At 33.7% G+C, this 16001-nt stretch overlaps 1 protein-coding gene across 1 annotated transcript in view; it reads right to left on the bottom strand.

Moving 5' to 3' along the window:
* GstT4 (Glutathione S transferase T4) overlaps positions 1 to 12070 on the bottom strand; it is a 30371-nt gene extending 18301 nt beyond the window's left edge. The window contains exon 1 of the mRNA XM_073972710.1: positions 11768 to 12070. Coding sequence (XP_073828811.1) covers positions 11768 to 11888 — 121 coding nt within the window. The 5' untranslated portion in view covers positions 11889 to 12070. The remainder of the gene's footprint in view (positions 1 to 11767) is intronic.
* Between the last annotated feature and the right edge of the window lie 3931 nt (positions 12071 to 16001).

Genomic DNA, 16001 nt, shown 5'->3' with positions numbered 1-16001 from the left:
AACATATGAAAATTCAAGCTAGGGCTGATAGACTCAAGTTACTGGTTCTGTTTCAGAACTTCAAGAATCTAATAATTTTTCGATATCATAAAGGAAAAATTGTAGATTCTTGAAGGTTCTGGAACAGACGTATAGTTTTTTAAATTGTTCTGAATAAATCATTGAAATTACCAGGCTCCAATTTCGTTCCGATTTCAATGAAATAATTTCGTGAAATTAGGTGTTCTTAGATCGAGTTCCCCACTATAGCAATTTCATTAAATTGCTTTAGTATGGAACTCGATCTAAGAACGCATAATTTCATGAAATTTCGTGAATGAAATCACTCCAGTGTGGACCGGGACTTAGTCAAACACTACAAACAACTTTCGTTAAGAAATAGTTACGCTTTGGGATCCGACCTCGGATGTAGCATCTGGATTTTGTACCGATTTCGGTACGATTAGTTTACTGGGTACTTATCTGTGCAATCAAAGTTTCTGTTAGACCAATATGTGCAAACATTTGTGTTTCACGCAAGTTCAAAGAACTCTATGCTTTGGAAAATTAATGTCAATGTACGTTTTGAAGGTAAACGTGAACATGAACATACAATTACTTCAGACGCCAATATATTTACATGTTGTTAGTTTATTATTCAAAAAGAATTTCCAAAGCAAAACATTTAATAATGACGAATCGGTTGACTGCAAGCAATCGGTGTAAATGTGTTGATTTCATTTTTATTTGTAGTGGAACTTATGAAATCACAACCTTTGGACTTGGATTTGTAAAAAAATACAGTGCACACGTAATACACTGGTTTGTTATATACAAACATATTTTGTATTATTAATTACACACTGATTAGGTAATATTTGGGATAAAAAATGGAATATTATCAATCTGTTCCAGACCTGCAAGAATCTACTCATTTTTTTCATTTTTTCTCCTTTTTTCGATAATATAAAGGAAAAATTGTTATCGAAGTAAAAATGTGTGGATTCTTGCATGTTCTGGAACAGGCATTATATTAATCGCTGCATACAGCAGAAAACGCAATCCCATATCGACTTAAATTTTTCTGGTCTAAAACCAATGTCAAACCTAATATTGAACTGGTTTGTTATTCTATCGGCTAAAACAGCAGCGGTTCAAAATGAGAGTATGTTTAAAGTTTTCGAAATCGAGTGGATATCAAATGTCAAATCCATAGAGTATACTTCAAGAAAATCCACATACGCAATGGATTTGACATCTGAAATCCACTCGATTACGTAAACATACTAAAAGATGTAATAACAACAAAAACATTGTTTACATTAGAGATTTTTCCGCGTTAACTTCATTCATGAAGGTTTATACGCCAGAACTATTGAATTAGCAATTTAAATAAAGCACTGTTACTGTGCGTTTTGACTATAATTGATTTAACAAATCAAGTGGATTTAAGTTATTATTTTCATACAATATAGGTACGTACGTCAAATAAATCGTATAAACCAACCTTTAAATGTAAACGTACTAGGAAAAGGATGCCAATCCGAAGAATATCTGTAAATAATCTGCCATTATGTGGCTTGATTTATAAAAGATATGCAAGTAATAAGGTAATCAGTCATTACTCTTAATGTCATTTATTGCTACTAGCGTAGGATTTCATTTATAACTCATGTTGTAAACATTGATAGGTTACATTTATTCACTGCCTATTATAACTGGTTTAATGTGGTTATTCAGGGAGATTGGCAGGATGGGGATAATATTTGGTCTGTGTCAGAATATCAAAATTTTAAATTTTATTTAAACATGTCTGTGTTTATCTGGTCTCCAAACAAAATATACGGATTTGTTTGTTTTCTTTGTTGTACATGAAATGGAATGCATTAAAGATAAGCCGGTTCCAACATGTAAACAGACATCGATTAACAAGTTTTCATTTTTATTATTGTTGCCTACGCAAAGGGGTGTGCATGAAGTTAAAAAAGCATACCTGATAAAAATAGAAATAAAATAATAATAAAAATAAAAAAACGAAAAAATATGCATGACAAAAAACAGGTCCGGCTAGTAAAACGTAAACAAAGCGATCATTCATACCTGTTGCAACAGAACGGGGGCTTGGGAAGATGCATATTTGTATTTGATTTGAATATATTCACATGCATACATGTATATACATACATGTATACTTATATTACAATAACGGCCATAAATTTAAAACTGCCTCAATCAGTTGTTAACCCAACCGATCGTTGTTCAATTTATTAATTGTTTTGTGTTGCAATCATTAACGTTTTTGATAAGCGCACTTCTATTCTAAAACCAATAAATGCAATGCCAATAAAAACAATAAATTAATATGATCTACTTATAAACGTTAAACAATTATGATTTGCATTAAATCAATAGTGGATGTTTACTATTTCAAAATGTATGTCTAAAAATCACATATTAATTAACGACATAATGCTAAAAGCTCAAGTCAATACAATACTCAAGCAAAATTATATAGATTTTATATTGCAAATCACAGGTAATGTACAAAATTATATTAAAATAAATACTATTAGAGGTTTGTTATTCACTAGGTACAAAATGGACTTTCACTGCATTCTAATTATTTGAGTATTTAGTTTTTAAACGAATGGAATTGAAACTTACGTTTTCATAGAAATCATTTACATACCTACATGCGTTCTAATAACACTATGTAACACTGAAAATGCAAACAACTTCTAGTATGCATTTTTTAAAGTCCATATTTAGACTACAAAAAATCTTTCAAATAAAGTTTTCAACAATTCTTCAGAACATTCTGAAACTCTAAAATGCTTACTTCATGTTTTTTCTGCATCATATCTTTTACAACACGTATTTCAAACACAGTTCACAACAATAGTTTATTCTCGCAATTCGGATTTCACCACATTATTGACATATTTATTAAATCGTCATTGAAAAATATACTAAAAACAACGTAATAGAGACATTTAACAACAATGGCATATTCTGAAGTGTTGTGTATTGCATTCCAGCGAATATTTTTCCAAAAGAATACATTAAGAAAAAATTAGCGGTTTTGGAGATATGGTGAGAAATGTATGCAAATTATGGAATTTTTCGATATTTTATAAAATTTGAGGCAATAAATGTAGTTTTTCGAGTTCATTGTTTCTACAAATATTTTATTCTTGCCCTTATCTACAAATTTGCCTCAGAGGTGAGATGAAGATTCACATAGGTTTCAGAGATATAGCCAACAATTGCTTTAAAAAGTCAATAATTAACCATGTGAATGGTCCATAAAATCCTAGCTGCATCTGACATAACGAAACCCAACTGGGGTTATTGTCGTTTGGGTCTGTACTTTCAAAAAATCCTCAGCTCAAATTTTTTGCACAAGTTTACATTAAAAATGTTGCACAGTGTAATAATCATATAAAAACCTATGCAAATATGTCCACACTACAATAATTTCACAAAAAAAGGAATGAAAATAGAAATTAAAACGGTGTGTTTGTTTCATACGAAAAAATTGGATCCGTTAGCCATTATCTAACCCATTACAAAGTAATGTAACAAGGCAAAACTACTCACTTCACTCCTTACTAAGTAATGTGTACGGTGGCACAGAGCGTGTGTGTTCGACTACAAATCCTAGGGTTATGTGTTCAACGCTCACCGTCAGGGTTCGTTGCTGGTACACATGTAAGTGTTTGAACAACTCTCAATGTTCGTACGCGTGGCACAGTTTGTAGTGTGTTCGGCTACAAATCAGAAATCCAGAAGAGAGGAAAATAAAATAAAAATATGAAGTGTGTTTAAATTAAAACCAAATTCCAACTCAACTGTTCTAAAAATAGAACGTATGTTTGTAAGCTTAATTTTCAACTTCTAGTGGCCGCAGAACAACTTGTTATTCGAGTTGTTATAGAATAACTAGTTATTCAATGCGACGTGCCCTTGTTAAAATAATGGGTTGGTAGGGGGTTGTATGTAGTTACGACTACCAATAAGTACTATAAAAACCCATTATTTGGTAATGATTTTTTTGCTTGGCAGTAATCATTGCCCAAAAAATGTGTACAGAATGTTGTCTGTTAACATAACTTTTTTACAGTTACTCTCTGAGAACTTGCAAGAAAATGTTCTTCTTACAAGCAGAATAAGTAGTTTAAAAATTTACCAGAATACGTAGTTTAAAAATTTATAGTTATTGCCATTTTACAAATTGAGTGCATATTAAACTGACTCAATTCACATTCAGTGAGAGATTTTAGGTGAGAGGATTTCTTTGTCTATACTTTTATAGCAGGGATGCCAATTTGGTGGTTTTTCCGCTACTTGTGGTGTTTTTTGACGTACAAAAACCACTGTTTAAGCAGGAATGTCTACTGTTTTAAGGTAAAAATCGCTACAGACCTATGGTGCGTATATGGCTGTAGCGATTTTTACCTCGGAAAAATTGGCATCCCTGTTTTATAGGTTTATGCTTACAATAACTTATACCAGACCCACATCATAGTTGTGTTCCTTTGCTTGCCGGAGGTTACCATTTTTAACCTGCAAAGCTTTACTTAACCCCAAAAAGTGGTAAAACTGGAAGCAATTTATAAGAGAGACTAAACAAAAATTGAGTTTTCTTCTACCACAAGCTACCAGACAAATTTCTACGGGTAAAAATGATACAACACATCAGAGAAGTAAGGAAAGGTACACCCCATACGAAATACTGTCATCAGTATATATAAAATAATATAAATGTAATACTTCTGAATCTTACGCCATGTTTACATTATTAGAGTTTTTTGTCTGGTTAACCTCCTATATGAGGATTTATTTCACGTATACACAATGGATTTGACAATTGAACCCCACCGGATTACATTAATCCAGTCAGCTAAAGTGATTGCATATGTATGCTGATGATGTGGTATTGTTAATCAATGGTAAATTCCTATTGACGATATCGGGACAACTTTTGGTTATCGTATAGACCAAATAATTGTTCCACAAACATCCCATTCATATTAGCTTAGTGATATGGGACCTACTATTTATGGCCGACATGTCTTAAGACACCACTTGTAGAGAAGTTGTACATGGCTGAAATACTCAGGAAAAGTCGGCAACATTACTAAGTGGTATTTTTGCCAACGTTGAAAATTTGATGTTGCCTGGCCTAGGAATATAATAAGATGAAATAATGATTAAAAAATTAGTCAACAGGCTGAAACAAAATTGTTTGTATTTGTCAACTTTTATTAACACTTTTCATTCATAATTTTGCGTTTTAATTTTACCGATTTTTGTCCATAACTCAAAAACTGAGTTACAGAATTCCACTACAGAGCTCTTTATTGTGGATGGAATAAATCTCAACAAATTTTCACTTGTTATAAAAAGAATATCCTCACTCCCATAAGTGACCTACATACATTATTGTTTCAATTGTGCATGTATACAAATAAATAATAAATAAATCATTTATTCTCATGTAATTTCGTATTCATTTTGGCTTTATGTTTTATACAATAAAAGTTCAGCAGTTTAAATAATGACGGGTAGACAACATTTTTTACAGGAAGCTTAATAAAAAAAATATGAACAAAAAAACCTGAATTGTACTCATCGCATTCAATATTTATTCCAATAATACATTGTGCAACATTTTTGAGCTAATTGCGTGAAAACACATCTGCCGAGAATTTTATGAAAGTAGAGATCCAATAGACAAAAACCTATTTGGCTTTGGTTTTCCTAGATCGGATTCGGATTTGGCGCCATCTAAACATGGCTAAATATTAACTTTTTTTAAAGCACCATCTAAACATGGCTAAATATTAACTTTTTTAAAGCATATCGGAGCTATATCTCTGAAACCAATACGAATCATATTTTGACCCCTACAGCAAACTATGGAAGAATAATAATCTCGAAAACTGGATTTATTGCCTAAAATTTTATAATATAACTAAAAATTTCATAATTTGTATATATTTCCCAGCGTATCTACAAAACTATTAATTTATTTAATGTTATCTTTCGGAAAAAATTCGATGTAATGTAATACACAACTCTTCAGAGTTGGAAAATGTCTCTATGTTGATAAATATATCAACAATGCGTTGAAATCACAAATATTAAAATAAACTGCCTGTGTGAACATTGTTTGAAATATGTTTCCTAGAAGATATAATATGAAATATCGCTTCAACAACCTGAAATAAACACATAAGTTCTACTAGTTTAAGGGCAATAATATTGGTGAATACTTTAAAGCAAAATTCTTATTAGTTTCTGAGATAAAGGCCCGATCAGCGTAAAATTTAGCCCGCTTTAGATGAGGCCATAAATTTCAAAGCCGATCTAACGACACAAAACCCAACTAAGGTTTTTGTAGTCTCAATATGTACTTGCAAAAAATGTCCACTAGAAGTTTTTTGCATTTTCAGTGCTGCACAGTGATATTCATAATAAGTACAAATACCAATTAGCATAAAAATCGAATAATACCGTCAATAGTTTTTTTAGGGAAACCAAACCAAAGTTTAAAAAAGTCATGTGCAACGTTGTTATATCCTACACCACTACATGAGGAGCGTATTATGAGTAGGTTTTCGCTCAAAAGTTTGTAACACGTCGAAATAATAGCTCATTTAGACTAGCCATAAATCCTCGACTGGATTTAATAAATCCAGTACAAATCTCATTGCATTTAGATATACATTTTGGAGGATTTAAATGGCAATCAGCTGATTTTTGTTCATAGCACAATTACCAAGGTAGATGCATCAGCCCATCTGATCGAATTTGAAATGTCAAAAGAATTTTTTTGTAAATTGAATTCGTCTCAAAAAACATACGTCAAATTACAAATTTAGTGTTTAATACTGAACATTTTATCACATTATGCTACTAATGCTAACTAAAGAGCATGGCACAATAATACAGGTAAAACGGCATAAACAGCTGATTATCACATTAGTTGTCAAAATGCACTATTGTGAATAAAATTACATACAAAAGGTAAACAAGCAAATCACTTTAATGCGTTATTTTGACGTTTGGTGTGGTAAATGACCCTATTATTTTTATCGATGTAACACCTTCTTATTCCGCCATGCTAAAGAGCAAATAAAGAATTATTTTACCGGAGTTTGCCCATCTAAAATAAATAAATGAATTAATTTATCGTTTAGACATCGTAAACATTAGTCTTGGTTGATTAAAATCAACTTTGTACATCAAAACAAATTTAATTTGTAGGCCTTGTTTACAAAATTTTACATTTTAAATTATTTTTAGTGTAGCAATTCACCGATGATTCTTGTGCCAGCTTGCAACTTTTGCAACATGTTGCTAAAAACAGTTGTATACGAAGATTTATGCCAGATTTAAAACAAATCCACTCTATGCGAGGATTTATTTTTGTATGGGAAATCTGGTAGATTTTGGCTGGATTTAGCAAATAAAACCTGATAATGTGCTAAATCCGGCTGATGAAGTCATATCTAAATGGGCTATAATGGTCGTAGAATCATACATTTCCAAACGCTGGCAACATTTTTTAATATTAAACCTCGAACAATGTTCCAGAAGGACTGTTATTGCCTATTTTTGTCCAACATTCGAGAATATATTCCCATAATTTGTCATATCCATCACTAATTTCTTAAGTATTTCGAAAGTTTACCCGAATTTTTTACTTATTGCAACATTTTTAAAAATAACACTGTGATACAAAAGTTGACAAAATTTTTTGCAGGAGTTCTGATTCATAAATTCGGATTTATGGGAGTCCATGGAAGACGAAAGTACCTTTTTTCTTTGGATCACTTCGTTTTTTAATTTTATAATGGTAAATGTAGTGATAAACGGGGTTTCTTGGACTTTCAAGTTCAAACGAGTATAACTTATTTTTTCCACAACAGATTTCTACAGCTAATCTTTTATAAATCATAAAATGTATTGTGGTTGCTGGACAATTTGACATTTATCGATATTTCCGAAAAATCGACAGTCAAAACTGATCGTGTGTACCCCGCTTTAATTCAAACAACTACGCAACAACACAACCCCAAACGATCTCTATTCACATCCTTTCTCTACATCTGAAATCGACCATGCTCTCTCAAAAATGAAACCAGGAACAGCCGCCGGCGTCGACTGCATCTACCCTGAATTTATTCTACACAGCGGACCACGTACGAAAGCATGGCTAGCAAGATTTTACACAGACATTCTGCACTCTGGCCACCTCCCCCGTTCCTTTAAAAGATCAAAAGTAATCGCGCTTTTGAAACCAGGTAAAGATCCAGCGGAAGCATCGAGTTATCGGCCCATTGCTCTTCTTTCGGTGTGCTTGAAGCTTTTCGAGCGTCTAATTTTATGCCGCATTGAAGATGAAATTGACAAATTCATCCCCAACGAACAAGCAGGTTTCCGCAAGGGCCGAAGTTGCACCGACCAAGTACTGGCACTCACGAACTACATCGAGAATGGTTTCGACAGAATGCAGAAAACCGGAGTGTCCTTCATTGATCTAACGGCAGCCTACGACACAGTCTGGAAGAATGGTCTGTTACTAAAACTAAACAAAATAATCCCCTGCAGTAGGATATGCAACATTATACAGGCTATGCTCAGCGACAGACTTTTTACCGTCCACTTAAACGACAGCTCCAGCAGAACCAAAAAACTCAATAACGGCCTTCCCCAGGGTTCGGTCCTTGCCCCAACCCTGTTTAATCTTTACATCCATGATCTTCCGGAAACAGCTTCCCGTAAATTCAATTATGCAGACGATATGGCAATCGCAACTCAAAACACGAACTTCGAAATCATAGAGAAGGTTCTGGAATCAGATTTGTCTTTAATATCATCGTACTGCCACAAATGGAGACTAAAACCTAGCCTCTCAAAAACAGAAGTCTGCTGTTTCCACCTCACTCACGTCGAAGCAAACAGGAAACTTTTAATAAATTTTAACGGTACCACCCTCTGTCACAACTTCAATCCGAAATACCTTGGTATAATTCTTGACAGAACCCTATCTTTCAAACAGCACCTAGAAAAATCGGCCCAAAAACTGAAGACAAGAAACAATTTAATCCAGAAACTCGCTGGAACAACTTGGGGAGCATCCGCCAGCTGCCTTCGTACGTCTGCTCTGGCCCTGGTGTATCCGACTGCTGAATATGGTTCTCCGATCTGGCTGAATAGCCCTCACGTAAGACGCATCGACACACAATTGAACACCTCCATGAGAATCATAACTGGAACATTAAAGGCCACACCGACAGATTGGTTACCAATGTTAGCTAATATCCAACCCCCCTCTTTAAGAAGAAGACAATCTCTGCTCCAAGAGTATACAAAAATAGTGGCAAACCCCAGTATCCCTCTTAATCAAGACTTATCGATAAACTACGCATCGAGACTCAAGTCAAGAAAACCGCCATTGCTGTTAGCTAAGCAACTCCATATCGAGAATTATAATATACAACAAGAATGGTCGATGCGGTGGAATGATTGCGGCCGCAGCAGCCCTCTATTTAATCCTGATAACCGGACAACAGAATTCAACCTTCCCAGAAAAACATGGTGCAACCTAAACCGCTTACGTACTTCCACAGGCAGAACATCAGAGTCTCTAACAAGGTGGGGCCTTTCCGATGACGCTAGCTGTGTATGTGGTGCGCCTTCCCAGACTATAGAACACATTATCCACACCTGCCCTATCCTTTCATTCCCAGGACGCATTGAGGAAATCCAATCCCTTACACCAGAAGCAATATCCTGGCTCAGTTCATTAAACCTTTAAAATCTATATATCTGCTAAAAATAAAAAATTATATAATATATAGTTTATACTAAACTCTGTACCTATCTTCGGAAAATCCATACGCTAAATAAAATAAATAAGCTGCGTAACCAACATCATAGTTCGGCGGTTGTGGGGGATTCTCTTCGGCAATCCTTTTTCATATATGCACAACAAAATCTTCGGTAATTCAGCTCAACTCTAACGAGAAATTTATAATAGCGGTATTCACTCATTGTGGTAGGTTTACAACTCTTGTTAATGTACTATATGTACCAGGGTTTTTTACAACGAAGTGTGAATGTCTTTTTTGTGAATATCGTAAACAAATCAAAGCATCTTGACGTCGTCGTAAGTCTATTTTTTAGTTCCAGTTTTATTACACTTTGTTCATAAAAAATTGTTCTTTTCTTGGCCTCCATTCTTTTTATTTTTCCCATTTTTCAAAGACATAAATACAACAAATTGCAAAAACTCCTGCATAAATCTCAAAATCAACGTATCAGCTATCATATTAGATGCCAATGAACATGCTTGCTGCTATTTTCTACTAGGCTAAAATTGTATTTCAGAAAACAGGAGAAGAGGGTGTTATTCGGCGCTATTTTTGTTTAAAGAGAAGTGCAGGACTTGCTAGATTTCGGAGTACGGGAACGCATTTTTAGCACTAAACGGGAAAACAACTGCAAGTGCTAATATTGTGCAGGTTCTGAGCACAACTTTTATCTATCAAAATTTATTATTATGATGTCTCAACGATAAAATAATTTTTTTTTATTTTTTCATTTGTTAGTACTATACACAATACGATATGTACATAGATAATTTTACGATAATTTTCCAAATAAAGTTGTAAAGTTATATATTTTTATATTTTGATGACTAATTCAATTTACAACAACTTGTGAAAATTCATTTTCGATCAGCTGCGCATATGCATCTACCTTGATCATTGTGATATGTTTGAAATCAACAAAAAATAAGTGTAAACATCGGGGTGTATTTCAGGATTTCGTAAAATCCAGTGGATTTTGGAGCGCTAGTGTAAACTTGGCATAAGTCTGATTAAAACGGACAAACCTTTAGAACAAGAGACGAAGCTATTAGTTCGTTCATTACACATTGACTGGACATAAACAAAATGTTTTCGATAAAAATTTTACATATAATAAATGTCCCGAATGACACAAGGATGAACGAGAAAACTGACACGGACCTTTGTGCGCATATCTATAGGAATTTAGTTTAGAAGCATAGTACGTTTACGTTGCCGGCTTCTAATTGGTTCTTTGACATATGACATATGTTTTTTTACGGTTTTTCTATTTCCGTTACCGTTCTTTTTGAATAATGTTGTGTGTATATCTCATTCTTCACAGTTCGCTCTTTTACTACTTTTACCATTAAAAAAGTATGGGAACACCATAATAATAATTGAAAAACAATGAAATATACGTAGTTTAAGGTCGAATACTTAAACCAAAATAACTTCAAGAAATAACTATTCAAATCTACTACAAAAAATTAAATATTTTAATATATTTTTCTAAATTTGTATTATTTACGCAAACTAAAAAGTACTGAACACATTATTCACTGGTAGTGTATAATAAAAAATTTAGGAGATTCTTTCGTTTCTAATAAACACTTCCAACTTCTTTGGTATCTAAATGTAATGGCATTTTTGTATTCATAGTACGTGTATACCAGGGATGCACAAAGAGAATCGGACACATTTTCTCTTAAATATTTCACACTGCATTTTTGTTGGCTTTTCTTAACTTTTTTATGTTTTAAAACTTTAATTGTATTCTAAAATAGTAAAAGTTGCATATTGTTTAAAGATATTTATAAAACAATGTGTATATTTTTGATTGTACTTGTGTCAATTATGGCTGAGATTAAGAGTAATCGACGCTAGAGTACTGTTTTGTTCACCATTGGTGTATATCTACATACCCTTTAAAAGTGAGATCGGCACAGGTTCGAAGGGAATTTTCGATGCTTCCAATAGGATGTACAGAGCACGACTAGATTGGTTGAGAACGTCATAATAAAATTTAATAGGTTGCATAGGCATTTTGATTTCGTTTCTTTAAATTAATAATAATTTCCAGGATAGTATAATTTTTTTTTTTTTATTCCGATCGTAAGGAAATCCCTAGATTTCTTTAATAAATCTCTTTAATGAAATTGCTTCTTATGCCTTCGTTTTGTCACTTCACCGGCCACAGTCAATGTTTAACTGAGCTTTGCTTTGCTGTTGAATATCAATTAATATGCGACCATTTAATTGACGGCAGGTCTTGTATTGGCTATCAGCTAACTAACACCAGCACACTACCAATTCCTCTTTCTCCTCGCAACCAAACAAACCAGCACCTGCAATACCCATGAATGCAAATACATAGCTTCACGATGATTTCAGTCAGTATCGTTGGAAAAAGCCGGCCGATCGTATGTTTATTTTGAACATACGAGTTTTATACACAACAAATATTTTTTCTTATTCAGGTTTTGTTATTGTTTTTAATTTTTTGTTTTGTTCTCAACATTCGTTGTATTCTCTATTATCGCCAAGTTACTGCCCATAAAACCCCACTCATGTTATGAATATGAATTAAAGAGATAATGTATGAACTGCTGGTTCTGAATAATATGGGACTTGTTCATACTCGAATACAAGCTCATGCATTTTCGCAAATGTTTGCAAAATTAAATTTCCCATTCAAAAAAGTACGTCCTATGGAGATTAAGAAAATTATATCCTACTCCACATTGTGGTAAAGGGTATGGTATTATGCCTTTGTGCATTTGTATGTAACATACAAGCGGAAATGGGATATCCCATAGACCAAATCGGTTGCTTCGTTCAACAGATATGTCTAGCGTGTACCATTATAGTGACACAGAAGTCTCTATTTCCCCTAGGATATTTTTACCCTACACCACACTGTGGTAACGGGTATAATGTCTTTGTGCATTTGTATGTAACATACAAAAGGAAGCGAGATAAACCCATAGTTCCTTTTGGGAATATATGTACCCAGCAAAATTTGAAGGAAGGGGTTCCATGCGATGACGTGATTTCATAGAATCTTTTGCATTGGTTCAAACGAAGTCGTGAAAGATCCGATATTTTCATTAGCATTTGAACCAATGCAAAGGAAGTCGTGAAAGATCGGATCTTTTCATCAGCATTTGAACCCATGTATAGGAAGTCGTGAAAGATCCGATCTTTTCATCAGCATTTGGACCCATTCCATCGATCCAATAGAGATGAATTTTGCGTTTTTATTTATACACATTTTTCTAAATATATAAGATCATTTATTTACAATAGGGTTGATGTTGCCCGAGACTCCCAATCACAACCAACGTTGTTAAAACTCTCGTCGTAATGATAAAGTCCCCAGCAAAATTTGACGGCAGGAGTTCTTTGCGATGACGTGATTTCATGTCATCTTTTGCATTGGTTCAAAGGAAGTCGTGAAAGATCCGATCTTTTCATTAGGATTTGAACCAATGCAAAGGAAGTCGTGAAAGATCCGATCTTTTCATCAGCATTTGTACCCATTCCATCGATCCAATAGAGATGATGTTTGTGTTTTTATTTACACACCTGTTTATTTTCATTTTGGTATGTTCCAGTACTGCAAAAATCTACTAATTTTTACTATTTTTTCCGATAACATAAAGGAAAAATTTTTATCGTAGTAAAAATAAGTAGATTCTTGCAGTTTCTGGAACAGACCAAAGTTGTTAGAACTGTCGTCGTGATGTTGTCTTACATTTCCTGCATATCAAACAACTAAAAATTCTAAACAATTGGTATTATATGAAGCTCGAAATGTCTGCAATAAAAATGAAGTCCCAACCATCGAGCCATGGTTTAATAAGAAAGGTTAGCCAAAGCTTTATGTCAATTTAATTTTTTTCATTCGAATATGCCTAAAACTTCAAAACAATATAAACAAACTGTGTATGTGTGTGTGGTGTTTGAATAATATGCCAAAACAATTTAAAAACAATCGAATTCAATGATTTTTAAAATTGTTTTTAGGCCATTTTTATAGAAGAAATTGGTGAGATTTTCATTGAAACAATCAGTTTATCATATTCACAACTCGATTATGTGGAGAAAACTTAACTCTTCATTCATTTTTCGCGGTTTTTATAAAATGCTCAAAAAATGCAGTGTAAACAAACCCACTTGTTGCTTTTATTTTGAAGTTTTAGGAATTCAAGAAAAACAAGGGTTCTATAGATTTTTTCATTTAAATCTACCTCTTTACTTATACCATGCATCGAGCTAAAAATAGAATTGGACTGCACACATTGCTATTTTAAAAGTTCCCTTGTCTGTCTAAATCTGACATAGAATGAAATCAATTAAATCTCGCTTCTTGGAATTTGAAAAAAAAGTCCGAAACGAAAAGGAACAAGAATCTGAAAATAAAGAAGAAACGACTTTTGGAAAGAAACAATTAAAAATAAATTGATTAAGCATAAATGGTATTTTCCATAAAAAGTCTCTCCTCCCCGTTCGTTACATTTTGTTCTTAGAGATCCCTAAAGGAAGCCGGGTTGTAGATCCCTACATACATATTTTCGTCACTAAACAAAAGAGTATAAATTACCAAAATGTTGTTATAAAATACATAACAAAATTATAAAATAAAAGTAATTTATGAAATAAAAATACTTAAAGAGGTGTGCATTTGGAGTCCATGTCGAAATCTGAACTGGTGATGGGAAGATAATTGAAAAAACCTTTTGTAAGATGAATATCAGTTGCGGAGTACGGAGGAAGTAATCTTTTGCGTTTCAGCGGTGGTGATTACATTGCAATTTTGGATGTAAACTTTTTGCTGATAAAATAAATGTTGTTTTTTCATGAATTCGTTTGAATTAATAAAGAGTTTTGTTTTTCATGAAAACCCTATTTCAATACAGCATTTCCATTTTCCAAACAAGACATGGAAATTTCATGCCAAGGGGTTGGTGAAAATGACATGCCAAAGCATTGGTTAAAATGACATGTCAAAGCATGGGTGAAAATGACGTGTCAAAGCATTGGTGAAAATGACATCATTGGTGGAAATGACATGCCAAAGCATTGGTGGAAATGACATGTCAACGCATTGGTTAAAATGACATGCTTAGGATCCAGAAAAGAACGTCATCTTTTGGGGTCCACGCTCATATAAAATTCATCGATGAAGATGCTAAAAAGATGACATGCTAGATCACTTGCACCCATGATTGAATGTCATCTTTGGCATCGAACATTTTGCTGGGTCATTGCAAAGGGTTGGTGAAAATGACATGCCAAAGCATTGGTGGGAATGACATGCCAAAGCATTGGTGAAAATGGTATTCTAAAGCCTTGGTGTAAATGACATGCTTTGGATCCAAAAATGAATAGCATCTTTTGGGGTCCACGCTCATATAAAATTCATCGATGAAGATGCTAAAAAGATGACATGCCGGATCATTTTCACCCATGATTGAATGACATCTTTGGCATCGAACATTTTGCTGGGTATGTAAAGGCCAACATACATGTAGGCTGACTTCCAAAACGTTGCTTTGCAAATTAGAGTTTGTTAAATCTAGTGAACTGAAAAAAAGTGTGACTGCGTCACTCGGAGACATTCCTGCCCATTGTGATCATCCAAAAAGGTATAGGAAGACGTAGGGATGAGGTAAAAGACCCCAGTAAAATAAGAGATGTAAAAAGACAAAAGATTGCGGAAACGGAAAAAAGCAGATAAAAGAAATAATATAAGAAATTATTAAGTAAACAAGTAAGAAAGTATCAGTCAGCTGAGCCGACAGAGATATACCCTCAGCCTGTGCAAATTGAAACACTTTTTTCACAAAAAACGTATGTATTTAGGGGGTTTCAAAATTTTGGTCGTATGAACCGACAAAAATGTTGATTAGGATTAAAGTTCAAAAATTTTGCGGAAAAGGTACTTAAAGGAATGGACCGACATAGACCATGGGGGTGCCATAGGGAGTTTTTACACCCTACGGGCTGTTTTCTCAAGAAGTATGGAATTGCCCCTGAAAGAACTTTTACCATCGTGATTGAGGCAGCGAATGTAAGTTGCTTCAACAAAAGTGATTCAATAGCAGGACTTAAAGTGAAATTATCCAAAATCTTGTGTGGGAGGTACGGGATGGA

Source organism: Musca autumnalis, unplaced genomic scaffold, assembly GCF_047663935.1.
Source record: "Musca autumnalis isolate F117 unplaced genomic scaffold, ASM4766393v1 scaffold_3, whole genome shotgun sequence".
In the NCBI taxonomy this organism is placed as follows: domain Eukaryota; kingdom Metazoa; phylum Arthropoda; class Insecta; order Diptera; family Muscidae; genus Musca; species Musca autumnalis.
The sequence above is the reverse complement of the archived record's forward strand: the minus strand, read 5'-3'. Positions and strand labels throughout refer to the sequence as shown.